Genomic DNA, 27,869 nt, shown 5'->3' with positions numbered 1-27,869 from the left:
CAATACGACAAACATGATACAACACGATACAACATGATACAACACGATACAACATGATACAACACAACACTATATGACTGGACACAACACAAACGCATCACAACAAGATACAATAACAAACAACACAATGCAAAAGGACACGATAAAATGGCACATCAAACAACTCAGGAGGGTACGGCATAACACTACACGAAACGATATAATCCGATACGATGTGACACGACACAATACAGTACAACACGACAACATGCAGTGTGATGTGACAGAACACAACATAACATGGTACGATTTGATTTGATATATGTTAATTTAGAGATATTTCAGTTTCAAAACTATTGTTTGTGTTTGGTTTTCTCTGTCGTCATACCATACCTAAGTCTGACAGTGCTTCCAGAGTTGTAGCCGCCGTCTTATTTTTGATCTCCCTCACATGTGGACTAGTCTCCTTGGTCTCACAAGCTTTGTTGTGCGAAGCCAGTCTCGCGAGAGTGCAGTAATATTTATCGATTTATCGAGAAAGGCTAAGTGCCAGTTAAGACAATCGATTTTCTTTTGTTCAGTGATTCAGCGTCTATTGAAATTTATTCAGATTCAGATTTATTCCTGAATAAAATAATATGGTGTTATGCCAAGTGTTATTATCACCTCTATGAGATCTGTGAAGGCTTCGCTACCTCCAGAGCTGCTGTGTGGATCCGTTTCAAGAACAGGATGCACAAAATTGGAACGCAGCGACAGATTTATAGAGGAGAATAGAAGAATAGATGAGAGGCGAGGAGGAGGATGGAGCTGTGGAGGGAGGTGGTGTGATTGTCAGCTCGCTGAGGAGGCGAAGAAGAGAGCGAGAGAGAGAGAGAGAGATGGATTAGTGCGAGAGGAGAAGAAGAAGAAGGAGAGGGAGCGTATAAATATTGTATGTCAGGTTTTACTACTTGGCAAAAGCAAGGGTTTCCCCTCCCCTTCCCCCAATACATGCATCTCACTGGCACACTGCACGGTCCTGCACACACACACACACAACGCTTTTACTCAGCCGATTGCAGCGTTGTGTAACTGTATCCTGGTTTAACCCCGAGAGGAGAAGAGAGGCGAAGAAGAAGATGGAGTCAATGCTGAGATTTTGACAAGATTGTTTTTGTTCAGTCAGGCTGCTGGAAGGTTCAGTGGTGACGTTCAGCCGTGACGCCAAAAGTTCATTTAATGCAACTTTAATACGTTTTTTCTTTCTTAGTATTAGAGAATTTCGTTCCCTGACTTCTGTCTTAAAGGCAGTAGTTCATAGCTTGGACCCCAGACGAACCTCCTGCAACCACAAATCAAATCTTTTATGATGGAAAGTTGTTCTCTAGTCACTTCGTTGGTGGAACAATTTCTTTTTGGGCCAATCACATCATTTTGGAGCGTCGGACAACATTTGTTGAGAAGCATCGTTGCTCTGAGTGGTTGTGGGGCTGTCAAATTGGGCGCAGAGCTGATTTTTTCTTCTCTGTTTCGGTTAAAACAGAATAAAAACCCAAATGGAGATCGCCGGGCTGCGACTTCGACTACAGCTTTTGTTTTACCTTATTCTCTATTCTGCATCGTAATAAGATAAAATGCAAACCCGCGTCATAATTCTCTCTGGCAGCAACCTTCACATTATACGCATCCTCATTTCTTTTTCGACTCCCCCTTGCACCTGGAGTTTCCTTGATCCCAGCTCGGGACAAGCTGCAATACATCATCATTAGAAAGGTTGAGTTATGCTCCGCACAAGGCCGCAAAGTGCACCTGTGAAATCAATATCGTATTTTCTAGTTTACATCCCCCAAGGAGCCAAATTAGCTGCACGTATCAGGAAGGGGAAAATAAATAAATAAATAACAGGGTGTTTTCTGTCATCAAGCAGTCTACACCAATCAGCCATAAAATTAAAACCACTGACAGGAGAAGTGAATAACATTGACCATCTTGTGACAATTTAATGTTCTGCTGGGAAACTTTTGGACCTGGCATTCATTGGTGTGGATGTTACTTAGACATGTAGCACCCACCTAGACCAGACCAGGCACCCCCACCCCATAGCAATGACACTTCCTTGATGGCAGCAGCTATCCCCAGCAGAATGCAAACACAAAAACGCTTTAGGAACAACTAAAAAAAACATTAAGAACAGCACAAGGTGTTGACCTGGCCTCCAAATTCACTAGATCCCAAACTGATCAAGTATTTGTGAGATGATCCACAGAGACCAGGGATGAACTGTTTTGGAGGCACAAGGGAGACCTGCACAATATTTGGAAGGTGGTCATAATGTATTCCCAGATTGGTGTACTTTTCCTATAAGACGTTCATGATTTATTTTAGTAACGGTGAGTCTGTTTCAACCAATCAAACAGAGGAGCATGGACTCACATCATGTCAGGGCAGATAGATGATGATGATGATCCTTTACATAATATAATACCTTTCCTCTTGTGCATTTATCTCCAACCGTCTCATCTCTCTTTTTCCTCTCCACTCAGCAGCTCTGCATTAGATACACATCAGATGTTTGGTCCCTAATCCTCTGCTATTAAATCTATTTGTCATGCTATGCTTTACCATTATCGCTGACCTGTGTGAGTGTTTATGTGTGTGTTTAGCACAGTGTGTGGTCCGGTGGCTTAAAAAAATAAAATGAAATCCCAGAAACAGCAAAGCTACATTTCATAAAGCATAAAAACCCTGATATGTGCGTGTGTGTGTGTTGTATTACAGGTTTTCTCCGCTCCATCATGCGGCCCTTAACGGGAACCTGGAGCTCATCACTCTGCTGCTGGAGTCTCAGGCCGCCGTCGACATCAGAGACCAGAAGGGTGAGTTATTGTTTTTGTTTTAAATAGAAAGAAAATACCCATGACACATCTCAGTGTTTGACGTGATGGATGCGTGCATGTGCAGGTATGCGGCCGCTGCACTACGCAGCCTGGCAGGGGAAGGCCGAGCCGATGAAGATGCTGCTGAAGTCGGGTTCGTCCGTCAACGGCCAGTCAGACGAAGGACAAATTCCTCTCCACCTGTCGGCACAGCACGGACACTATGACGTGGTGGGTGACGACAAGTCCTCAAATAATATACATGAAGCTGAACACCCTGTAATGTATGTTAGTCATGGCAAAAGCTCTGTAACAGCAGAAACTGAAAGAGTTTATAACCGTGCAGCGTTAAGGCTTTACTATTATAGCAGTCAAAGGACAAGTGTCAGTCATAGTGACAAACCCACAAACATTAGTCACTCTGCAGTTCTCAGCTCTATAAATCATTTTAACAGCCTTGATTTTGGTTTTTCTGGTCTGCAGCTTTAATCCTTACACTCGCCCTACTCTAAGTGTTAAAACAAAACTAAACTATACAAAGTTTTGTAGTTATTTATTTTAGGTCTGCCATGAACTGAAACCACGTTCCTGTAGCGTCTCGTTCCTCTTCGTTGACTAGTGTCAAAGCCGCCAAAAAACAATAAAGAAGAAGACATCCCTAGGACAAACGACATGCCAAGCAGATTCATGTCAATACATGTCAGTTTGTAGCGTGTTTCCACCGCCCCCTAGTGGTCAAAACACCAGGTATTGCAGCTTTAACACAGTCGCTGAACTTTCAGAGGTGTTACAAGCGTGACACACCGACCTGGCGGGCGGCCATTTGGCCTGTTTTTGATTGATCTTTGCTTTAGTATAATCAACTCCAAATGGAGTGTTTTCAAACCAACTTTCCCCCACAACAACATATGTAGGAGGAGAAGTCTGTCTGGCTTCCAGGCTAATGGTTTATAGCTCCTCTTAGCTTCCTACCCTTCCAGCTAATAGTGTATTTTCCAGTTTCCCCCTTTGAATGACAAATTCAGACTACTGCCACCTGCTGGTATGAAGAGGTACTTCCTTTCAACCATGCACAGATTGTATGTGCTAGCTAGCTAGCCATTGAATCTAGTCTTTGTGGTGCGTTAAACAAGTTCTTTGATTTTGGTTTGGTGTGTCCAGGCTTTTATTTATTTACATGGACAAAATCTAAATTTGTCGCATTCCTCTGTTGCTGTTTAACATGACAACGTAGTTAGCTAGTTCTACATAACTGCGGCCACTGCCTACTGCACAACTGTAAACAAAGAAAAAGATGTTTAGGAAAGATGTGAGCTAAAAAAAAAAAATCCATTTTTCCATTTTTCTCTTCCAATTAGGAATAAAAATCAGTGGGATACACTGCAGTGCTGCTGCAGGCTTGCCAGAGAAGCAACAATGAAATATAGCAGACACAGTACGGCAGCGTACATACCCTAGAGGACAACAGAGTGGAGCATTCACAGGCTCCGCAGCTGAAAAACCCACGGCTTCGGCTTGATTAAATATCCATGATTTATACAGGGTAACAAATCGGGGCTGGAGCTTTAATCTGCAGCTGCTCCTGGTGTGCGTGGACAAATAAATAAAAAATTACAAAAACTGACGGCATATTAAAAACTGAATCATTTAACATCTGCTGTTGGGAAGAAGGGGCGCAACTAAGAATATTTTGAAAGACGTTTTCCTTAAAGACAAGGATGGTGAGATGGTATTTTCATTTGAGGCATGGGACTCTAAAGGGAAACTAATTTGGTGTATTCTCCTAATTCGTTCCATTTTTAAGGTGCATCACGGCGATGAAAGCACAATGAACTCGTTCCTAGGGTGAAGAAAATTAATCCTGACAGGTCTTTTGACTTTTAACAGCACTTCTTCTTTCACTTGATGCCACAGTGCTTGTCTTACATCAGCCGACAGGAGAAGCTTCATTTGAAGCAAGCGTACGACTATGTCTTAGGGAAAAAAAATGGCTCCTACTAGCCTCCGTTTTGCTAGCTTCAGTAGCTCAATCAAATCTCTTCTTTTAGTTCTACTTGAGCCACAGCACTCATCTGAGGTCAGTCTGCAGGGATGAATTTCTGTTTCTACATTGAAACTATAAATTATAAACTTATCATCCACTGTGTTCAATCTAGCTACAGATGAAGCGCTCTCAGGCTAAGCTAGCTCTTGTGGTATTAACAACCTTAAAAGTGGACAGTTTTGGTGAGGCTCAAGTTCATGAATTTTTCACGTTTTTGTTGACGTTTCCATAAATGACTGAGGTGGATGGTTTGAGGAGAGTTGTTCGCCCGCTAAACTGTTAGCTTTGTGGCTTCCTGACGCCAGAAGTCACCTAGCGAAGGTGTGCTCACAACTTTCAGCTGATGTTGCCTTGAAATCCAAACATATTGTGTACACGAGTTAACATTTTATAACCACAGCCTCATGAGTTTTACTTGAAGCCAGCAAAGGACTATGTCTTAGGAGAAAAAGCTAGCTTTCTAACTACTAGCCTCTGTTCCGCTAGCTTAAGTAACTCAATCAAATCTCTCTTTTTCCTAAAAGGATGAGCTTCTGTTTCTACAATTGAAAAATCACTTTACCTCTTTTATTTTGTAAAAGTTACAAACTTATCATCCACAATGTTCAATCCAGCTACAGACGAAGAGAATTTGCTAACAGCTCACAAGCTAAACTAGCTTAAAAGTGGACAGTTTTGGGAAGGCTCAAGTTCATGAGTTTTTTCATGTTTTTGTTGACGTTTCTATAAATGACTGAGGTGGATGGTTTGAGGAGAGTTGTTAGCTCGCTAAACTGTTAGCTACAGGTGAAGTGAATTTGCTAACAACAAGCTAAACAAGCTAGCTGCCGTGCTATTCACAAACTTGGTGAGGTCCAAGTTCATGAGTATTGCTGTTTCTATGAATGATGGAGGTGGATGGTGAATTAATATAGGTTTTATTTAGCTGTGCTGAACGCGTTAGGTCAGTGAACTGTTAGCTTGGTGGCTTCTACATGCCAAAGGTTGCCAAAAGTGTAAAACGTTTTGTGTCCACAACTTTCTATGCTTTAACCACAAACTGACAAGTTTAATTTAAAGCCAGCATATGACCTGGCTGACTTTCTAATATTGGGCTACATAGGCTACATAAATAGTGTGCCAACACAACTACATTTTTCCGGTTTCTCCAACTTCAGTAGCTCAATCAAAAATGCTAAGCTGCTTTAGCATTTTTTTCCTCTGTGACAAACCGAAGCATATCCTCTTGTGATTTATGTCAAAGCTCAAACCACCAAACACTACGGCATTTGATTTAAGAAACAGACAGCTAGCTATAGCCACAACCCCTGGTGAACTCCAGCATCTAGGGCTTATGGGAAATGGTGTTTGTTGAATGCCAGTAAAAACAAAGGTAAATATCACATAAAGCATCAAATTAAATTGTTTTTCAAAAACCATTGTAGTCATCTGCAACAAAGGACACAAACTGGAGCTTACAAAGCATCTGTTGCTGTATTTTTAGTTATTCACTTTAAATCATCAAGCGGCAGTTTCACTTCAACTTTCTGTTTCCTATAAAAATATCTATATTTAATAGTCTTGTACCTACCAAAATATAGACGTGTGTGTGTTTTTATTTTTATTTTTCCTAGTCTGAGATGCTGCTGCAGCACCAGTCCAACCCGTGCATCGTGGATAACGCTGGGAAAACGCCTCTGGACCTGGCCTGTGAGTTCGGCAGAGTCGGGGTAAGAACCTGTGATTTTACTCATCCTTCAACAACAGCCGGAGCCAGAGACGAATCCACATCAGTACTAAAATGTGTTGCTTTGTGCACACGTGCGCAGGTGGTCCAGTTATTGCTGTCTAGCAACATGTGCGCTGCTCTGCTGGAGCCCAAAAAAGGAGACACGACCGACCCTAATGGGACGTCTCCGCTCCACCTGGCTGCCAAGAACGGACACATAGACATCATCAGGTACCAGGCGTTCGTCTCACACACATACACTGTGTCTAATGAATCTCTGGGTTTAAACGTCCTCCTGAGACTGCTGATAAAACAGATGTGCAACACAATGGGGAACCAATATGATCCAAATACACTGGAAGCAGAGTATCATAACGAACGTGCGCGTCGGCCTCGTAATCCTAAATACATTTTGTAAACTGCTGATGCGACTGGAGCTCCGCGTGGCGCTCCACTCTGTCACACTAAATGTCAAGTCATTACGAGGTTATCTCAGCGGGGAGCTACGTCTGATTTCTGTTTGTATTTTTTTGCAAAACCCCGGCACGCCATTGCCGTGGTGGTGTTAGCTTTCATCCCGGCAGAGCGGTGCGCCACGACAAATAAACACCCACCACACAGAATCTGTTTTTTATTCTGGTTCTCAACCAGTTTTGAAGTAACTCAGTAACTCAGTGGGGATGTGCGCGGATGTGTTGGTGCAGATGTTTGCCCGGCCGGTGGATGCAGCAGTGAGAGATGAGAGAGGACGGCGACTGAGGACAGATAAGAGGAGAGAAAGGGATAAAAAAAATAAAAATAAAAAATGCAAAGAGATAGCGGAGATCAAAACAAAGCGGGAGAATAAAGCTTGTCATAGTTGATAGAGCTGAGCTCTCTTGAAGGGGCACTGATAAATGAGGCTCATTAGCCACGGCCAGCCGTCTGCTGAAGAAACACACAAACACAAAGTAAAAGGAAAATTAAATGAATTTTTCCTCCAACCCTGTCGGTTTACGGGTAAAACTGGTGATATTTTCTACTTTATCGCCAACAAATCCCGGTAAGAAATGCTTCGCCATCAACAGATTAATGCGTCGAATAAGTGTGGGCCTCTTTAACCGGTGACAAATCCTTCTTCGGCCATGCCAGCAGCTCTCTGACAGTGACGGAGCAGTGCTTACATGTGTGTTATAAATAAAACGTAAGTGGATACTTTAATGTGCGATGATGGATCATATTTTATGAGCTGCGTGTGAAATGTATAAACCAGCAACTCTCTAATAGATTGAGCCGAATCCCTTTAAATCAAAGTGTTAAACCGCTGCATTAAATCAAGTAAATATACTCGATTGCTTTGTGTTTTCTTTTATTCCGTTCATTTCTACATCTCTCTTTTTCCTGTGTCACTATGTGGCTGCATCTGTGTTTCTCTTGACACCTCTCTCAACGTCCTCATCCTCTCCCCCTGTTCGTACTTCCATTTCTTCACACTCTCAATATTTTCTTTTCTCTCTCTCACTCACTCACTCACTCCTTGCCGTTTTGATCTCACTTCCCACTTCCTTCCTTTGCTCATTTTCCATCTCTCTTTCTCTCTCTCTCTCTCTCTCTATTTGCCCCGGTCTCCCGTCAGGCTGTTGATCCAGGCCGGCATCGACATCAACAGGCAGACCAAAGCCGGCACTGCCCTGCACGAAGCTGCCCTCTGTGGAAAAACCGAGGCAGTGAGACTCCTGCTGGACGTAAGTGGAAGTTTGATGAAAACCGTCCTGCATGACTGAGCTCATGTTGTTGTCCTCGCTATTATGAAAACACAATAGCAGGCGTTTTATTCGGCATCAGATTATTTGAGTGTTACCCCTTTACATCCAGGGAATCCACTGGAAACACAAAGTTCTTACAGCTAAGGCAATTTACTTCTAAAAGATGCCCCAAAAATAAATAAAACCTAAAAACCCAGGCTTAAAAAACTCACATGTGGATATGTGTCGTGTTAGTATGTTTGGATCTGACAAGTTAACCATGATAATATGTCTTTCCTCCGTTTAAATCACCTTAACCCACGGAAATTCACTTTAAGAGGACAGGAGCCTTGAGAGGATCCCACCGGGTTGTCAAACTCATTTTAGTTCAGGGACCACATACAACCCGACGGAAAAAGGCTCCCACTGAGCGTCCAGTCTCTCCAGCAAACAAGTACACTAAGGCAGACATGTAACCAAATCTTAAACTTAAATAAATATAGCTTATTAAACTAAGTTTTAGCGGTGACTTTCTTTCTCGCTCTGTCTCTTTCCTCTCGGTCCCTCCCACCTGGTTACCCGGTAAGTTAACTTGAACATCACTAACTGGCTAATCAAATAGACTGACACCTGTCCATACCGTTGGTGCGTTCAGGAACCATGTTGAACATAGGACATTCCATATACTTCATGAACCTTCCTAAATACCAGTAATCTTCTTTGTAATTTCCGTATTTTGCACTTTGCAAGATTAGGCCAGATTAGATCCTCTGGTGGGCCGGTTTTGGCCTGTGACCCTTATGTTTGACACCCCTGGTCTAAACCAAATCTGGGGAGCAGTGTAGAAAACAAAATATGGAGAGATTAATCACTATTTTGATCCATCATAGGTAAAGGTAGGACAAATCTTATTTAAAGTCCCTCTCACATCCATGCTGAGGAGGAAATACTCTCTGTGCTCACCAAAAAAGGTTAAAAAAAGGCAACTGGACTTGTTGAGTTTTTTGAGAAGACGTTTCACCACTCATCCGAGTAGCTCCTTCAGTTCTCGAGGACTGGTGGGAAGTTTGAGGTTTAAGTAGGAACTCCTATTTAAACCTCAAACTTCCCACCAGTGGGAAGTGAAACGTCTTCTCAACAAACTCTACAAGTCCAGTTGCCTTTTTTGAACCTTTTTTGGATATGCCATGACCTGGATGACTGAGAACCTTCACAGACACTCCGTGCTCACCTTAAATCTTGACTTCAGTGGCGTACGTAGTAGCACGATATTGTGGCATCAAAATTACTTTGGAAGCCAGGTCAATAAGACCCTGTTCAGACCATGTGTCCCGAGTGACCGGCTTGAGAGTGGCCAGCTTTAAGTACAGAGGTGAACGAGTTCACGTTTTTCAAAGTCGACTCTTGTGTGATGAAAGTCAAGTCGATACCTGACTAGTCTCTGTTGACGTCACTAATAAGAACACAGTAGAAAGTAATGAAATCTATACTCTTGACCTGAATACATATGCTGAGAACAGACACCTCATGTGCTACATACTGTGAGCTGCAGATATGTATAGACTGTACAAAAACAGGCGGCAACTCAGCACCATAGCATTTAATAGTACACCACAGCTAGGATAGTGTAGCTGAGTTAAAAAAAAAAAAAAAAAAAATGCAGCATTTTTTTGAAGCTCAATTAGCAGAAGCATAGTTTACTTTCCTTTCTGCAAAAATGAACAGAAATATTATACTTGTGTATTTGTTTGTGTCAGGAAAATGAGCCAATATGACATATCTGTGAGGCGTAAAAGAAAGCGCTCATCTAGGATTACAAGTTAATGTCGAGGCCGAATTAGAGTCCATCTGTTCAGAAGTGTTTCCAGTCAACGCAACAAGACTTGTGTGAGAATACGCAGATGTTTTTAAACATTTTGGACGAAGAGGCACGAAAACTAAACAGTGTGTAAACATGGATGTGGTGAGGTGTGACGTGTGAAGCCCAGAGTTGCAGCTTATTTGTTTGGCACAAATTTCCCCACTATGAAAATATTCTTAGGATGCCTTTCTGGGAAGCACTACATGTAGCGGGGCAGGAGGGGGTGTTTTCTGAGGCCTTTTGTCTGTTTATGTATCCCAAATCTGGAAAATCCCTTCATCCCCATGTGATAAAATGGAAACACAGTTATGAAAAGCAGTGCTAAACAGCAGGAGACAGATGATGCAAAATGACCCCTTTGTGCTGGTGACATCAAAATGCCATAAGGTTCATGAAAACAAAAGAGGCAATATGTTTTAATGACTGTCCCAGCACCAGAAAAAAACGACTCTTGCTCTTTTAGATCCCCCTCCGGCGGAAGACTTCGACCCTGAAGCATCTTTGGACTGAATTCGTCTTTGTTCACTTGGCCTACATTTGATTTAAACGTGATATTGCTCAGCACTGTCTCGGCTGATAAAAAAGAAGCGCTTGTAATTAGCAGCAGAGCCGCGGGGAATGAGGTTTATTTTCTGTTGACGTCAAGATGGTAAATGATCGCATCCCTGAAGTGTTTTAACAGCATTCAGACACTTTCACTGATGAGTGACTGGATTGTTTTACATACTGTAAACTGAACCATAAGCAGCATAATTTTCTTTTTATTCTAAACTGATAAATGGTACCAACAGTGTATAATCTGTTGACATGTTCTGATGTCTCTCCTCATGTCTGCAATAAAATAATTAACAAAATAAACTAATTAAAAGTCTAAACCATCTTCCTTTCTGTTTTATAGAGTGGAATCAATGCCGCCGTGAGAAACACCTACAGTCAGACTGCTCTGGACATCGTCTACCAGTTCACAGCAACGCAAGCCAGCAGAGAAATCAAACAACTGTTGAGGGGTAGGATGGATGGATGGATGGATGGATGGATGGATGGATGAACCGATGGATGAACCGATGGATGGATGGATGGATGAATGGATGAATGGATGGATGGATAGACGGACGGATGGACGGACGGGTGGATGGATGATGGATGAACCGATGGATGAACCGATGGATGGATGGATGGATGGATGGATGGATTGATGATGGATATTGGGATGAACGAATGGATAGATGGATGGATAATGGGATGGAGTGGTGGACGGATGGATGGACAGATTGATGGATGGGTGGATGGATGAATAGGTAGATGGATGGATGGATGGATGGATGGATGGGACGGATGGATAGATGGATGGAGAATGGGATGGACTGGTGGATGGATGGATGGACAGATTGATGGATGGACAGATTGATGAATAGGTGGATGGATGGATGGACAGATTGATGGATGATAGATGGACAGACAGACGGATGGATGGATGCACAAACGTGGGGACAGATGGATGGATGGATAGACAGACTGATGGATGGATGGATCGACAGATGGACTGATGGATGGATAGTGGGATGGGTGGACGGATGTATTTATGTACAGTATGCATGGACGGACGGAAACATGAATAGATGGGTGGATGGACGAACCGATGGATGGATGGATGGATGGATGGATGGATGGATGGATTCTTCAGTTTGACAAAATGCTGCAAAACGAAACAAAAGGACAGCAACAGAGACTTTAGAAGACTGAGACCACTCGTGTGTCTTCAAAGCAAATGTGCAGCTACAGTTAGTGTTTTGTTAGCGTTAGCTTAGCACAAAGACTTGATTTGGGAGGAAAACCAGCAAGTCTGGTTACGTCCAGTGGTGATGGCATTGTAGTTATTGTGCTAAGCTAAGATTAATCCTTTCATGTAAAGCCATGGAAACAGGAACAGGAACTATTTTTCATAATATGACGTGAATAAAAACAGTTTGTTTCTACCTCTCAGATGCGTCAGCAGCTCTCCAGGTTCGGGCTTTGAAGGATTACTGCAACAACTACGATCTGACCAGCCTCAACATCAAAGCAGGAGATGTCATTACGGTAACACACACACAATGGCCACTCTTTATGTTACGTAACACATAACACGTCATTACAGACGGACTCAGACTTCATTTCTAAGTTATAAGTGTCTCTTTTCTTGTGCAATACCAAATTGTTTCACGTCTTCAGGCAACCAGAAATAACTTCAGAGAGGAATTGCCTGCTTTCTAGTAATGAGCTGATGAATCAGGAGCAATTTTAGCAACTGCTTAATCGCTTGAGTCATTTTAAAGAAAAAAAATATCGAAATAATTAATTCATAGTAATAACTGCAGCCCTTCAAGAAGCCCATCTTCCTGCAAGTCCTTCCTCCAGCCCCTAGGGGGAGCTTCCGTATGAATTTTGTTTTGCCCAGTACATTGTACATTGTCATCCCCCAATATCCCAGGTAGCAGGTTGTTGTCGTCTTTAAGTATTTAGAAGAATTATTCACATAAAATCTACTGGGTTTATTTAACACAACCCCCCCAAAAACGTCCTGTTTGTTGTAGCCGGTAGTTTATGAATATGCGAGTGATTTCAGCATTCCTTGTTTACTACGAAAATTAATGCTTGACAGAAACATGTATTCACTTGACACACTGCAGTCTGCCCACCATTCATTAATATTTATGAGCGTTTTATGCAGCCTTTGGGCACTTATTACTGTGCCTCAGCTCTCTTCCTCTGGGCCTGAATGAACAATTTGGCCGCTGACTGAATGACTCGGGGATTAGAGACGACGCCAAGTGCAGTTTTTTCGCATTTCATTAGTTTGACAGAAAATTATTTTTCACTTTGTAAAGCTAATAATTGCTAATAAATAAAACTAATACCACTTCATACTCATCATATTACCATTTTGCATGATTAGCACTACACACTGTTGCACTACTTGCACAACATACTGTCTCTATACACTTATTCTATTTATGCTCTTGTATCTATCTAATAAAAGCTAATAATAACTCTTTATTTTTAAGTTTGCCAACCCTAATATCATTGTATGAATTTCTACCTGACAGGTTCTGGAGCAACACCCTGATGGACGCTGGAAAGGCTGTATCCATGACAACCGAACAGGGAATGACCGGGTGGGCTACTTTCCGTCCACCCTGGTGGAGGTCATCAGCAAGCGCACAGGTATGTTTGCCTCCTCCTATGTCTGTATGTGTGTACGTGAAAGCATGTTTGGGAATATATTACACATATTTGGGCCGAACACAGAAGAAGAACTTGAGGAAATATAGAAGAACCAGAGGAAGAAGAAGAAGAAGAAGAAGTAGATGTCCAAGAACTGGTTAAAAGGCACACACGTCTGAAACTGTTAGAGTATGGTCTGAAACAAAAGGGCTGAAAGTCGGATAAAAACAAGTTAGTTGTAACACAAACTGCCTCCAGATTTACAAAAAGTACTGTTACGTAATGGGAACACACAGCAGAACCATCCATTTCACGCCATTCAAGTTCTCATTGTTGCTGCTTAGCATTAGCTGTTGAAGCTATATGAATATTCGGCTAGATAAAAAAGGTTGGAATTCATTAATTGCCGAGATTTAGTTGAGATTATCACCGCCAGTAGAATGGTGCCATTAGCATCTGGTTAGCTTAGCTTAGCACAATGAATATTATGGTGCCTTCAAACGAAACTTTTGAGCTTGTGGTCGGGTACTCAAAATACCCGGCGTTTAAGTTGCAACGTCAGCCATTGTTTAGGTGACTGTTGTTGTCAAGAGGCAGAGGCTAACAGTTTAGCAAGCTAACGATGGCATAACTTAGTCCAGTACTTAAAAATTTTCCTTCAGGCATATTGTAATATATACGTACAAGGAAACTGTTTACAAGTAAATTTAAAATGCATTAACCTGACATCCATGTTCTTCAGTTCCGTTGGTTTAAATACAGGCTGTTCTCATTGCAGCCTCTTAGCATTGTAAGACACACATACCATAAATAAAGGTAAATTTAAGGTAAGGTTAATTTTGGGAAATTCTTAAATTAAATTCTGAACGCTAAAGATGAAGCTACAGCCATTAGCCAGTAAGCTTAACCTAGCGCAAGGACTGGAATAAGGAAGAAACAGTTAAAACTAGGGGTGTGCATCTCTCCAATATAAGACGATTCGATACGTATCTAGATACATGGGGTACGAAACGATTCAGGAAGGATACATTTTAAAAACAACCGATTCGATTCGATTCGGTAGGATTTGATCCGATCCGATCCGATTCGGTACGATTCGGTACGATTCAGTGCAATATGATGTAATCCGATGAGTCTGTGCAAATTCTCATTTGTCCAGGTCAAAGGCATCTCTAGGCAATTGAATCAGGTCAACTGGACTTGGTTTTTGTCTGTGAAGACGTTTCGCTCCTTATCCAAGTGGCATCAGTTCGCGAGACTAGCAGGCAAGTCTGACTAGCCCGCAGACACAGACAAAAACCAAGTCCAGTTGACCTGATTCAATTGCCTAGAGAGTAATCCGATATAGTTCCTTGTTTAAAGTAGACATTTTACATTATGAATGTTCCTAAATCAATCCTAAAAATGTGATATTGTTTACCTTCATAGTGATAAGTTTAATAGAGTCTCGCGAGATTTTTGCGGGAAAGAGAGAGAGAAAGAGAATAAGTAAGCGGGGCTTCCAGCTGTATTGCTGATATACCGTAAATTCCGGACTATAAGCCGCTACTTTTGTCACTTGCTTTGGACCCTGCGGTTTATTATGGATTCTTACAGCTAACAGTCACCAGGGGCGCACTATCATGGAAGCGCAGGAGCGAGACAGACAGTTTGCGCCAGGTAACGAGAGCAAAACAAACCAAGTGAGTCCAAATGCAGTACGAGAGCTGCTTTTAAGTTAAAGGCGATCGATCTGGCTGACTTTTCTGGTATAGTAGGCTGGTTATTTTGATACAGTAAACGGCCGTGTTACTGCACCTTTACTGCTGTGTTGGCTGTTTTAGAAAAAGATGCTGTTATTTAGTTGAGCAGCCGGGTTACTGCACTTTTGCTGCCGTGTTACAGGCAAGCACTTTTAAAAACGAATTAAATTTAGCCATTTAACGTTATTGCCTCATCAAGCGTTGTAAGCTTTGTTTTTTGTTATACTGCACTACTACGGTACTATGACTGCAGGAAGTGCGCTAGGAGCGCACCGTTGTATTATTTGTGCACTGCACGAATGCTGTTTGTAATGTCAAAGATGTGAAAGTTTGATCGATCGATCGATTGATTGAAAGATTTATTGTGTTTCTCAAATGTAAATAAATGGGACGCTTTGCGTTTCCAAACAGTCATTTCTGTCCCGACGATCCCCTCCGTGGTAGAAGAAACTCTTACGGTAATTAAACATTAAAACACCAGCGGCTTGGGTGCGGCTTAGTCGGGTGCGGCTTATATATGGAACAATCTGTAGTTTTCTCCAAAATTTAGCTGGTGCGGCTTATAGTCTGGAAATTACGGTAATAACCCGATTCATAACTTTGTAATCGGGCCATCGACCGGTTCGTGGTACATTTAGATCGGTCCAGGGGCTTGTGTATCGATGCACTCACATCTTTTAAATCAAAACCGATTTCCGATTCATATCGGTAATTTGTTACACCCCTAGTTAAAACACATTAAAATCTGCCTAGTAATACCTCTAAAGCTCAGTAAAGAAAACATGTTATCTAGTTTATTTAACTGTAAAAAAGTGCAAGTGTGAATCATCACCTTGTGGAGCCACGCTAACTGTTTCCATATTTGATGGGCACACATAACAGCGGTACTGGTCGCCATCTAACCCTCTTATTTTCCAAATATCATACCGTTCCTTTAATAGGTAAACTTGAATTACTTTAATCTCCTCCCTCCATCTTTTATCAACACGAGAGTTCATCTCCTAGGTCACATTCAGATCCATCCTGTCATCCAAGCGTGACTGCACACCCACAAGGAGGCTCAGATGTTTTTAACTGTCTATTAGTGTCCGTCCATTGGTCACGTAGTTTTGTTTGTCCATCTGTGTAGTGCATGTCCACTAGTCTCCGTCTGTACGACCGTCTCTCCGTGATTGTTTGTCATCGCACATTTTCGTCTTCTAACCATTTATCTAAACCTCTTTCATTCGGTCACCATTGCCATAATGTTCAACTCTCGTTCATACTATGTGCGTTTACCGCATAACCTGCTCCATTGTTCAATACCATCCTGGCTGCATCTATATATATATTTGTATCAGGTGTAAGCAACGTTGTACTGAATATAACAGATGTAAAAGGTGAAAAAAAACAGCTGGAGCACTCCCACTTGGCTTAGACAGCCTCACTAATCACTGCTAGGTCACATTGGCACACACACTTGGGTTCTACAGCAGCTGTTCTAGCAAGCAGTTTCATTTACTCAGCTGTTCTTCCTTAATTTTTAATTATTCTTTTCTTCCAACCTTCCTCCCCAGCGAGTCCCTTCTCCATCTACCCCTCATATGCTCCCTTTTCCACTAAATGCTAAATTTGGCGTAGCCATTTGGATTTCATTATGGGTTGTGTATCGACCTGTACAGACCTACAGCCAATCAGAGCTGTTTTGTTGTAAACTAATTCAACTCTACGATGCTCAGAAGGTGTGTATGGCTACATCGCTTTTACTCTTCTGTCCATCGCAACAGTAAGCGAACCCAAACGATTTAGTTTGCCGGTGAATAATCAGTTCTCAATGGAGCGACAAAACAAAAAAACAATTAATTCGTTAGCAAACAATATTGAACATGAACATGTGTGCATACGTCTCAACCTTAGACTGTATAAAAAGCGGACACCATGACAGCTCCTCAAAGCCAAAGCATGTGGAGCTCCCCCTGGTGGCTGGCTGCCGTATAGGTCATAAGCTCCACCCACTTCTTGTTAGTGGGTGGGACTAAAACTAAAACACTAAAGGATGGTTTCTGACATTTTAGGTAGTTAATATAATGCTGGTGTATGTGTCTGGAGGTGGTTATTTGACGGTATAAAAACAGGATGTGACATCGTGATGACTGACAGTTGCCGCTGATGACCGCTCCATGAAGCAGACCCCTAGGAATGTGAGGGACATTAAAAAAAAATAATAAAATAAATATTTAAGTGCGGTTTCTAATCCACCATTTCCAGCAGAGGGAAGGGTGGGTCACTGATAACGTGGCTCCACTCTCGGACAGTACTCCAAACTCACAAGATGGCGCCGCGATGTCAGTTTCTACAGTGTATGGTCTCCACTAGCTGCTCATGGGCCAAAGTCTGGATGTTGTATAAAAGTTGATATGCACCAACAAAACCACATACTGCAGGAAGATCACTGTTGCCTGTGTTGTATGCTAATAGCTAACGACATGCAACACAACACAGGACAAGACTCATTTAAAGCAAGTCAAGAGCATGAAGGTGTTAATCATCCACTTCCCATTTTCCACACGAGTCACATTTCATTTCATTGTTTGTCATCTTCCTCTCTCCATCATCATCATCATTAATCTTGTATATCGGCTGTCCTTCTTCTTCTTCTTTGGTTTGATTTGTATCTTCAGTCTTTGTTTTTGTTGTAATTTTCTTTTTTTTTTTTCCTTCCTCCCCCTCTTTCTTACATGTAATTCTCTGTTTTTTGTCGTTTGTTTGTTACGTGGCGGTGGTCTCACTGTTGGCTGGTGTTGTGTGTGTGTCACGGTGGGTGTTATCTAGGTTTGGCCAGCACAGTCATTTGCACTCAACAGTTTCAAAAGATACCGCTGGTTGCCCCGGCGACGGTTGCGCCTGCCAACGCGGTAGTCAACGGCAACGACACCACGTTCCATCAGATCCATATCCTGCCTCCACCGCCTCCTCCTCCACCACATTCCCATCAGCCACTGCTTCCACTTTTCACTTCCTTTGGCTATAACAGGTCGCCCGTGACAACCCCACAGGGAGACACACCCACTGCCCCAGGTACACGCCCACTTTTACTTTATTAATTATTATTATTATTATCTTTATTATCAAAGCTTCAATGGATGCTTTCCACATATGTTTTTATAGAATGTTTCTAAAAAAATATTTCTAATTGGTCATGTAATATTCAAATTTGCTTTTTTTTTTATTTAAAGAAAGCATCCATTGAAGTTTTCAGTTTTTAATCATTATTTATGTAATTTTATGTGTTGCTCATGCTGTCTAACTTTTGTTTTTCTGTTGTTGCTGTTGTCATCTTCATTATTGAGGGAGCCAGCTCTTTTGGAGAGAGGTCCAAAGTGTTTTGGCTACTTTATATTTCTCGCTCTGTAGGCGTATGTGAACAGAGATGAAGCGAGATCAAACTTTATTGCAGAGAAATATTTCCAGGTCACTGCACCCTAAAATAGCTACAGGTGAACAGTATATCATATCAGATATGTCATTATTTTCCTTTTAATACCAGAGATTATAGTGCATATGGAAGCTTTGAGGTTTTGTGCAGGTCTAACTAACATCAAGACAGGGTTCAATATATAAAACAGTCCTGTTCTTGGTTCTGAAACAGCAACAGGTAGTGATCCACAGCAGCTGTTAAAATATTATGCAGCGCCAAATTATGTGATGGTGTTTATTTGCAGCACAGAGCACAAAACTGAGATTTGTTAATGCCAAGCTGGCCACTCGCGATAGGACTGCCCGGGTTGGACGTTAATGCACGGTCTGAACAGGGCCTGAGTTTGCGAGATTGCATAGTGAGTTCAGTCCCCATTCTGACAACAAGGATAAAGGAAATGGAATATGTTTAAAAATTGTTGTGATCCTTTAAATAATGATCAATTCAAATTGGACAATCAATGTTTTGAACCCATCCCCAGCATTAACGCAATCGTTGTAATTGGTTTCGTTGGTGTGTCATTGCAGCAGCCCAAATTCTGATTGCTTTAAAATACTCCAATATGCTTAAGCAATCAGCTAATGGCAATTTGTAGTTTAAAGTGGAACTAATGTTTTTTACACCTGGACCTTATTTCTGGCATAAAATACAATTGTTTACTCACCCATATAACTTATGTGTAATTTGTAGTCCTTCGGGAGATATTTAGATCTGCGTATATCCATATAGTGGGAGTGAATGGGGCACCGAAACGCAGCCTCTAAATAACGCATTATCTGCCGCGAAACTCGTTCATTTCACCAATATTTCGTTTTCGTACGCTAGTGCTATTCCCCGTTGAGTCCGGAGTTACCTGTTATCATCATCCGGGGTCCTTTCAGTTGAGGTCCCGTGTAGCCAGAGTCAACCTCAAAACCATCCATTGCTTTAGCATTTTAGCGAAACAGTTAATGCACATTTTTCAGAAATAATTGATCTTTTGAAGAAAGAGGGAAAGGAAGTTCACCATTTTACCACAGACCTCCGTTCACCTGATTTGAGTTGTGCTTCAGTTCAGTTCTTTGTTTTTTCTTTTTTTTTCCTTTGCAGTTCTCTTCTCGTCCCTTCCCCTTCGTTCTCTCCTACTTCCCCCTATATCATAACTGCCCCACCAGAACAACCCCTGCTAGTGTCTCATACCGACACACACACCCCGCACACAACTCTCTCCTGACCAGACCGCATGTTTTTCCGTTCTGTCCTCGTCTTATTGTCACGTCTGATCATTTTAACGCCACTTTTACCCATCTCTTAAAAATGTTACTATGTGTGTGTGTGTGATGGTAATGCGTGGGAATAGTTAAGTAAAACCTGAGAGTGTTTAGCGTCTTTGTAAAGGTTGAAACACAGTTTGAAATGACACTAGTGAGCCTGGTGAGGAATTTCCATGATCATATTGGGGGGAAAAAAACATGAATTTGTTTTTTGTAAAGATCTGAGTTGTTGTTTTAACGGCAGTCGTCGGGAGATGTTGCTTCTTTCTCGTTAATGAATGGGTGACATTTTCTGCCTGTTCTGTTAATGTATTTGTTTCATCCTCTTGGATTCTCAACATATTTTGGAAAAACACTCTGAAATTATGCGTCGCATGCAAAAACTTGCAAATTGCAAAGTGTAAAATGTCAGGCGTTGCATAAGAGACCCAGATGCATTGTTGGAAAATGTCACCCACGTTGTTTTCAAGGTAAGATATATTCACTGACTGTGAACTCTACCCTCTGGGCACTACTGGGAACCATTTTGTTACCTCCACTAGAAAAAAAAATCACTTTAGATGAATTTTACGTGACACATTAAGTCCAAAAAATTGTGAATGAAGCCTCTTTTTCAAGATTAATACGTCAGCTCAGCGCATTTTCCCTGAGCCCTGGTCACATTGGTTAAAAAAAAAGGTAAATTTCAGAGATTATTCGACACCATTCAGTCTTTTGGAGGGATGCAAAATGGCCACAAGAAGGAGCTGTGACTTCACGTGAAAGCTAATTGATACTGCTAATTGTACTGTTGTGTGTTTCTCTGGAGCACTGTTGGTCACACGGATAAACCATTGATAAACCCTCACCGGGACGGTTATAATGGTTTATGACACTCTCCAAATGCACTACAGCAGCCCCCATTTTCCGAACACTCCCGACATATATAATCACGTGCTTATGCTTATGCATTATATATGTATGTGTATGTACATTATGGCATATATGTGTATATACACAGATATTCATGTTATGGATTTATTTATGTACTATGGGTATATAAATGTTTTCATATATCTATGCTGTATTTTTTTTTCTGTGCGTGTGTGTGTGTGTGTGTGTGTGTCTGTGTGCGAGAATGAAAGAGTTCAAGTTTGAAAATTATATTTCCTTTTTAAACCACCTTAATGCGCCTAAACCCTAAACCCTTCTCTCCTATTAGCCCGATCTGCACCTCTACTTTTATTTCCACCTATCAAATTGAAAATTAGACAGATTACAGTGCAACTGGTTTTCAGTGACCAACGTTAGCTTCCTGTACTTTGTAGTATTTTCGTTTTTAAATTTCCCACCCACCACGTAAACGGGAGACCACTCAGAGCCGTTACAGCGATGATTTTTCAACTTAAATGTGTAAAAAAATCAACATTAATACGCAAGTTTTATTTAGTCCCTGGCTGAAATGTTAATGCAGACCATCAGTCAGTATTTTTACTTTGTTTAGTGTATTTGTAAGCAACAAATACCACGTAGAGTACTGCAGTAGTTCAGCTGAGACTGTTTTAAATCAAGTTGAGTGTAAAACTAATGCAAACCTCTTTTAAACGCCTCATTAACATAAATTTAAATCTATTAGTTGGAGTGTTTTCAATTGACTCATTCTAAATACTTTAAATGCACTGTAAAAAAAACATGGCTTCAAAGTCAAGTTTGTCTTTAGCTGGACATTAAAGCTGCACTTTTTATTTTACATCAACAACATCTCAAATAATTATGTTTAACGGTTGATTAATAGTAAACCTACAGTTATCACCAGCTTTTTAGCCTTTTTTAGCTAATCGTTTTGGTTGCTAGTGCGAGAAACATGGTGGAACATTTAGCCGCTAAAGAGCCAAATATCTTTCTCGCAGCGCTAAATTAAGAGCAGCTTTTGGACGTCCAAAGATAACGCTAACGTTGCACGTGTATCCAAATAAATGCGTACTCTAGCTTTGTTCTGTTGCCCCCACGTGGCCCTAAAAAAACATTGTTTTAAATGTAATGATTAGAGAATCAGCAGCAGCTCCCTAGGCCACTTTAGGGTCGGTTAGCGGCTAACGGTGGTGTTCTGTGTTGAAGGTTGTCGCGGCTCAGAGGCAAGTCCTCACAGTTCTCCCAACCCGTCCAGCGGGCCCCATGGAGGCTCCAACGAAGAGATCTGGGTACTGCGCAAGCCCGTGGCAGGTAACTAAGCCGCGCTGCGCTGAGCCCTCAACACCCCACCCCCCTCGACTCCTTCAAGTCTGACCAGGGTTCAAATAGTATCTGACGTCCTTTCGATAAAAGTCTTCTCCACACTGCCTCTTGCAAGTGTCGATGGTTTTGCAAGGATCCACTCGTTCCGTTTGTTTGAGCTAAGGCTCTCAGATACTCTTTGATCTGCTCCTGACAGTCCCCCTCCTTCCTGCTTATCCCTCCATCTGAAGCTTAGCCGAACTCAGAGGCCTTATGTGTAGGACTGCAGCCATCTGCATCGGTCTACAGTCTGTGTGTGTGTGTGAAACAGAATAAGAGGGTGAAAAGATGGTGTGTGATGTGTGTGAAAGCAAGAAAGCGTGTCTATTCCACTTTTGTTGTTTGTCACCCAGTCGTCTGTCACCCTGTCTGTCCGTCCTGTCCATCCAACCACACGCTGCCCAGTGCATTTCAATGGAGAGTCACACCTCTTACCACGTTGCTTTGGATATCAGCTAAACCACTCAATGTGTGTGTGTGTGTGTGTGTGTGTGGGTGGATGTGGGTGATTGTATGCATCCATCTGTTTGTTGCATGTGTGCATTTGTATGGAAAAACTCTATACATACTGTTTGGGTTGTTGTGTGTCTGTGTGAATGCTCGTGTGTGTGGGTGTGTGTGTTGCAGGTGGAGACCACAGCAGCTTGGGTAGTTCTGGCAGCGTGACCAGCGTGAGGTCGTCCGGCAGCGGACAGAGCGCCGGCAGTGCCGCACACATCCTCCATGCACAGGCTGAGGGGGTTAAGGTACAAACACACACACACACACACTCACACTTAAGTTACTTTTCGGGACTAGAAACTTACCCAGACCTCTGAAGACCTGTTGACATGTAACTCCTGTGCATATTTCGGATTGAAGCAATAACACTGAAACACGTGTATGAGGCACAGACGTCATGTGGATGCCATGACAGATACTCAAAAGTGAAGCCAAAGTATGTAGAGCTTCCCCCTTGTGGCCGGATGCAGTATAGGTCATACTGCATCCGGGCACAGCAACACTACATACATAAAATACATTTGTTAAAGGATGGTTTCTGTCATTTTAGGTTCTTAATATAATGTTGGTGTATGTTCAAGTGTCAATTTTTCTGAAGTTATTTATTTGACACTATAAAAACAGGATGTGATGTCATGATGATTGAGAGTTGCCACTGACAACCGCTCTGTGAAGCGGTACCGTAGTACCGTGGGAGTAGGGAAAAATCTTATCTTTTGTATACATTCTTTATATATTTTATACATTATTTATATATTTTTTATAATATGTTTTGGTATTAACTTTGCACAGTTTGGATTTTTGAGATTAGTCCAACGCTACATCGATAGACTCAATTAAACTATAGTTAAGCCGTAGGTGTTAATCATGCATTACAAAAAATGAAAAGGGTTAAAAGGAATTTGTGTTAGCACGTTATTAACTTTGACAGCCCAACCTAAAACTTCTGATTGTGGCATCAAAAAATAAAGAAATCCCAGATAAAACCCCATCACGTCACGCACAATAAGAATTATTCCATAATTTTCTGTGCGGTATGTATTCTTCTCTCCGGTGTCACATATTTTCAGCAGGTGTCCTGTTAGGAAACTGCAAGTGAGACACTTTTAAACAAAACATCCGCTCAGCAGAATTATGCAGCCCAGACTGACTGACTTAAAAAGCCCCCGCTCTGTCTGCATCCCTCGCCATTCAGCTCCTCAGTGGTGCCAGTCAGATATTTATTGCTGCAATGGAAGATTCAGAATAGAGGTTTAAATGTGATTAATGCGGCAACAGTCTGCATACATCACACTGTTTCCCTCCCGATCAATCTTATGTGAGATGATGAAGCTGCAGATTTGTAGATGGCAAGAAAAGCACCTACTACCGAGTTGTCACTGTTCCCCGAGGGCCACTGTATTTCATTTATTGTGAATAGATGACCAGGAATTTGAGTTTGTTGTCTCAGCAGCTTCAAGCATTTCATAAAATATCCCGGTATGCTATAATTTCATTTGGCAAAACTTAAATATTACTTATTTGTTTCCTGTTGCTTAATTTGTAATTAAAGCAGCACAAAAGTTTGGAGTTTTCATACCTTTACTGAAAAGGGCAACATCCGAGAAACCTGGGCACACGTGTCCAAAACTGCAGTTCCTCAAATGACCACTTGAGGCTGTCTCAAAAATTGAGCCCATACCACAGTAGGATTAAACGTGTTTGCAGCCTGGTTCATTTATCACAACTGAATCATGCATCATGCTTAAAATAGCATGCATATGGCTGCTTTGAGTGACAGGTGGGTGCTCTCCCAGGTTGCTAGCTGTAATTTTTGAATTAGCCAAGATGGCGGCAGTCAGAGCCACCACTTTACATACAGTAAATGGGTGTCACTAGAGTTGCACCTCACAAGCCTAATGAGACATCCTCTGCTTTAAAGGACCTAGGAAATAGTTAATGATTCACTAGTCAACATTTTTAAACGATCATTATCCGGTGAAGAACAGTGTAAAAGCAGTTATTTGCAGTGATTCTGCATCTCCTCTCAGCTCTGTGCAACATTTTAGCATCTTTGAGCTCATTGTTTTGGTTTCCCAGTGCAAAATGTTACTGTTTTGATTCACTCTTCAACAGTTTAAGTTATCCTTACATGCTATTAGCATCACAACATGTGATAATAAGTTGTATTTTCAGCTTGCGCCACTGCCCCCAAAGTGGTCCCGAGAAACAAATTAATGTTGATTTCATGCAGAAAAATGAAAGCTGCTGCTAATCCGTTTAATTCATGCATATTCTTGTAAATAAATACGTGTGTGTCTCTGTGTGTGTTTGCAGCTTCTAGCCACAGTCTTGTCCCAGTCTGCCAAAGCCAAGGAGCATCTACTGGAGCAGTCAAAGTCCGTGGACCAGCCTCCAGGTAACAGTACGTGTCGTGATGAGTGAGAACAAGAAGAGCAAACAGGTTTTGTAAATGAGTGAGCTATGAAGTTAGAAAAGCATGATGGTCTTTTTAAAAAAAAAATAAAAATGTCATGAAATCACTTTTACACACAAACAGATCTTGGCTTGTTCAGAAGAGACAGATGGCCAAGGCAGGGGATGTAGGAGGAAGTGTAGAAGGGTGTGATTGGATAGGAAGGTTTCGGAAAGCAAGGATTCAATTGGTTGCCGGTTAAATCAGTGAAGGACCAGAAATGAGTCGAAAGGAGGAGGAGGAGGAGGAGGAGGAGGACGGAGGTCAGATAGCGAGCTGAGCGAACTCATCTGTTGATCGCTGCAAGTGCATAGAGACGGGGCGACAGCTTGTAACGAAACCAAACAACACTTCCCTCAACAGGCTCTGCCAGCTCCTCTCGGACTTCGAGCCAATCGGGTTGCCCGCTCCACGAAGCGCCGCCTTATGACGCCACGGCAACCAGGAAGGGGGAGGGGCCAGTTGAGGGGAAGGTAGGACAGTCCCAAACCCTCCAGTATTATTCATCCAAACACACATACACACACACACGGCATCCAACATGATGAGTACGTAGCTCCTCAGTCGCCTCAGTCACACAAACACAAAACGCCAGGATGTCCCAGCGGTTTCTGTCACAGCTGGCCTCGTCCGTGCTGCGAGTGTTCGGATGCAGCCACGACACGGTGAGTGTGTACGAATCCGAGGAGGAATCTTGTGCATGTGTGTGTGAGAGCAAGAGAGAAAATCCTGTCCTTCTACCTGCTATCCATCGTTATTCACCTCTTTTAGTTGCTGCTTCTCTTCTTCCATTGCAGTATTTTCCTTTTTTCTTTTTATCTGTTTTTTTGCTGGAATAAATATTTCTAGAGCACCTCAGGCACGCATAATTTTAGTTGAGATGTGAGGAGTGTGTGTGCTCCTGCTGCTGCTGCTGCTGGTGGTGGTGGTAGATGCCCAGCAGTGTGCACGGCGTGGGTGGACTAGCTTAGCACCAAAAAAAAACAAACAAAAAAAAAGAAGTGTGAAATCTGAGCTCGTTTAAAAAGCTGTCACTTACAGTAGAGTGTCTGTGTTTGCATACATTTAAGCTCAAGTCTCGCTGTGCGATAAAGTTGATAAAGCAGGTAGCATATTTTAAATAGCAGGTGGTCGTGCGCATCACTTGTCTGCTCTGTTACTGTACGAGCGTGCCGCCATGTTCTAGTGACCATCTGTTAGAGGCTAGAGTCCCCGAATTCCTCCAGCCTCCTGACACTTTACCCCCTCGGCGACAGGATAACGAGAAAGAAAGAAATAAAGAGGGGATCATCTGTGAGGGACAGTGTGGAAGAGGAGGAGGGCTTGAGAAAGGAGACAAGGAGGACAGAAGGGATGTGGGGAGTTTTAAAAAGAAGCAGTGTGTGGGAAGAAGTCATGCAGAGGTTTCACAGTTATCTCCAGTCCTGGTGCATATTGCTGCATTTTAATTTAGTGTATTGTACATTGCAGCAAATTATAGCAGAGCTGGATTGTGCCGTACTGGCTGTTCATTGCTAAAACAACATTAAAGAGGGAATATGTTAAGTAAGTTCCAAGCCGTAGCAAATATTTACAACGGACGATAATTCTTCAGCTTGATTTAAATCATTCTGATCAGAGATTCCAGCTTAACTGTCGACTGCAAAATATCAAACAGAGGAGAACTTTTTTTTGGGCGTTAGCAAAGTGTGTTCTTCCTGCTATGGAGCATCAAATCTGCCACAACTTTATTGACAACATTGAATTGATTCAGTAGATGATGATGACCAAGATGGACCCTCGTTTTCAACGTTGGGCAAACATGCTCAGAAAGAAAGGATTTATTCCAGCTAGAGAGAAACAGCTGCATCAGTCTTTTACATAAATATTTGGAGCAAATATCTTTCCATTGAACTGGTTATAAAGGGTTTACACCTTTATACGCCTGATAGGACCAGTCTCTTCTTATTAATGTGGTCAAATTAGGCTACTATGCATATAAGTTGTGGAGTACTAGTGTCCATGTAAACACAGCAACAATTTAGCTTGTCAAGCTAATGTTAGCATAGTAAAAAAAAAAAATTTAAAAATGGCTTATTGTATAATATTTGTGAAATCTGACTCTCACTGACAAATTTGCGACGCAAGTCCCAATGTCTGTTTAGAAAAAAAAAAATCTGTATTTGCATTTTCTTTTGTCGCTTTCTAGCGTCGCGCCTTTAGGTATAACTATGTAAAGTTTACACAGTTATTAAATGGTATTTTAAGTAGAGAGTCAGATAATTTCTTTAAACAATAGATCGTTATCTCACTCTAATCAGGGAATATTCTAGAAGGCTAACGCTAGCTTTGTTAGTAAGAAGTAAAAAGCTTGTTTGATGACAACTAAACCAACTATATTTTGCGCAACCTATTTTAATCTAGTAATACTATGGTATATTTATATACAGAATGCGTTTAAAAGTAAGAACAGGTGTTGAACTGGCTCCAGACGCCTGTGCTAACTTTACCATTAATCCACGGATGTGTATAGTTGATGTCCGCCACCAGTCCCAGATTTGTTTTAAATGTATTCAATCCTCACGCTAGCTCTGAGACACAAGTGTGACACTCACCAATGTTCTTGGAAACTAATCCACATCTTCAGAGATTTAAATCAAACTAAAATCTGTTAAGAACAGTTAGCAATGCGCTATCTTAGAAAACTCAACTTTTTGAATCAACCGTGGTGAAAGTCACACTTCCACCCCTACGGCAGTTTCTGGCCTCTCCTCTTCAAGAAGAGAGTGCAAAAAAATAAAATAAAAAATAAACAAGGTAGATTCATGTTGTCTACAGCTGTGAAGTATCA

The 27,869-nt window shown here is 41.7% G+C and overlaps 1 protein-coding gene across 1 annotated transcript in view; it reads left to right on the top strand.

The window, feature by feature from the left end:
- Positions 1 to 27,869, top strand: part of caskin1 (CASK interacting protein 1) — a gene marked incomplete at its 5' end in the record, with an annotated part of 97,595 nt that overhangs the window by 54,923 nt on the left and 14,803 nt on the right. Inside the window, 13 exons of the mRNA XM_084571253.1 lie at positions 2,740 to 2,837; positions 2,923 to 3,068; positions 6,495 to 6,590; positions 6,690 to 6,820; positions 8,205 to 8,313; positions 11,073 to 11,181; positions 12,159 to 12,253; positions 13,261 to 13,378; positions 17,932 to 18,177; positions 21,928 to 22,032; positions 22,711 to 22,829; positions 24,901 to 24,982; positions 25,403 to 25,512. Coding sequence (XP_084427379.1) covers positions 2,740 to 2,837; positions 2,923 to 3,068; positions 6,495 to 6,590; positions 6,690 to 6,820; positions 8,205 to 8,313; positions 11,073 to 11,181; positions 12,159 to 12,253; positions 13,261 to 13,378; positions 17,932 to 18,177; positions 21,928 to 22,032; positions 22,711 to 22,829; positions 24,901 to 24,982; positions 25,403 to 25,512 — 1,564 coding nt within the window. The remainder of the gene's footprint in view (positions 1 to 2,739; positions 2,838 to 2,922; positions 3,069 to 6,494; positions 6,591 to 6,689; positions 6,821 to 8,204; positions 8,314 to 11,072; positions 11,182 to 12,158; positions 12,254 to 13,260; positions 13,379 to 17,931; positions 18,178 to 21,927; positions 22,033 to 22,710; positions 22,830 to 24,900; positions 24,983 to 25,402; positions 25,513 to 27,869) is intronic.

This window comes from Chelon labrosus (genome assembly GCF_963514085.1).
Source record: "Chelon labrosus genome assembly, chromosome: 21".
Lineage (NCBI taxonomy): Eukaryota > Metazoa > Chordata > Actinopteri > Mugiliformes > Mugilidae > Chelon > Chelon labrosus.
The sequence above is the reverse complement of the archived record's forward strand: the minus strand, read 5'-3'. Positions and strand labels throughout refer to the sequence as shown.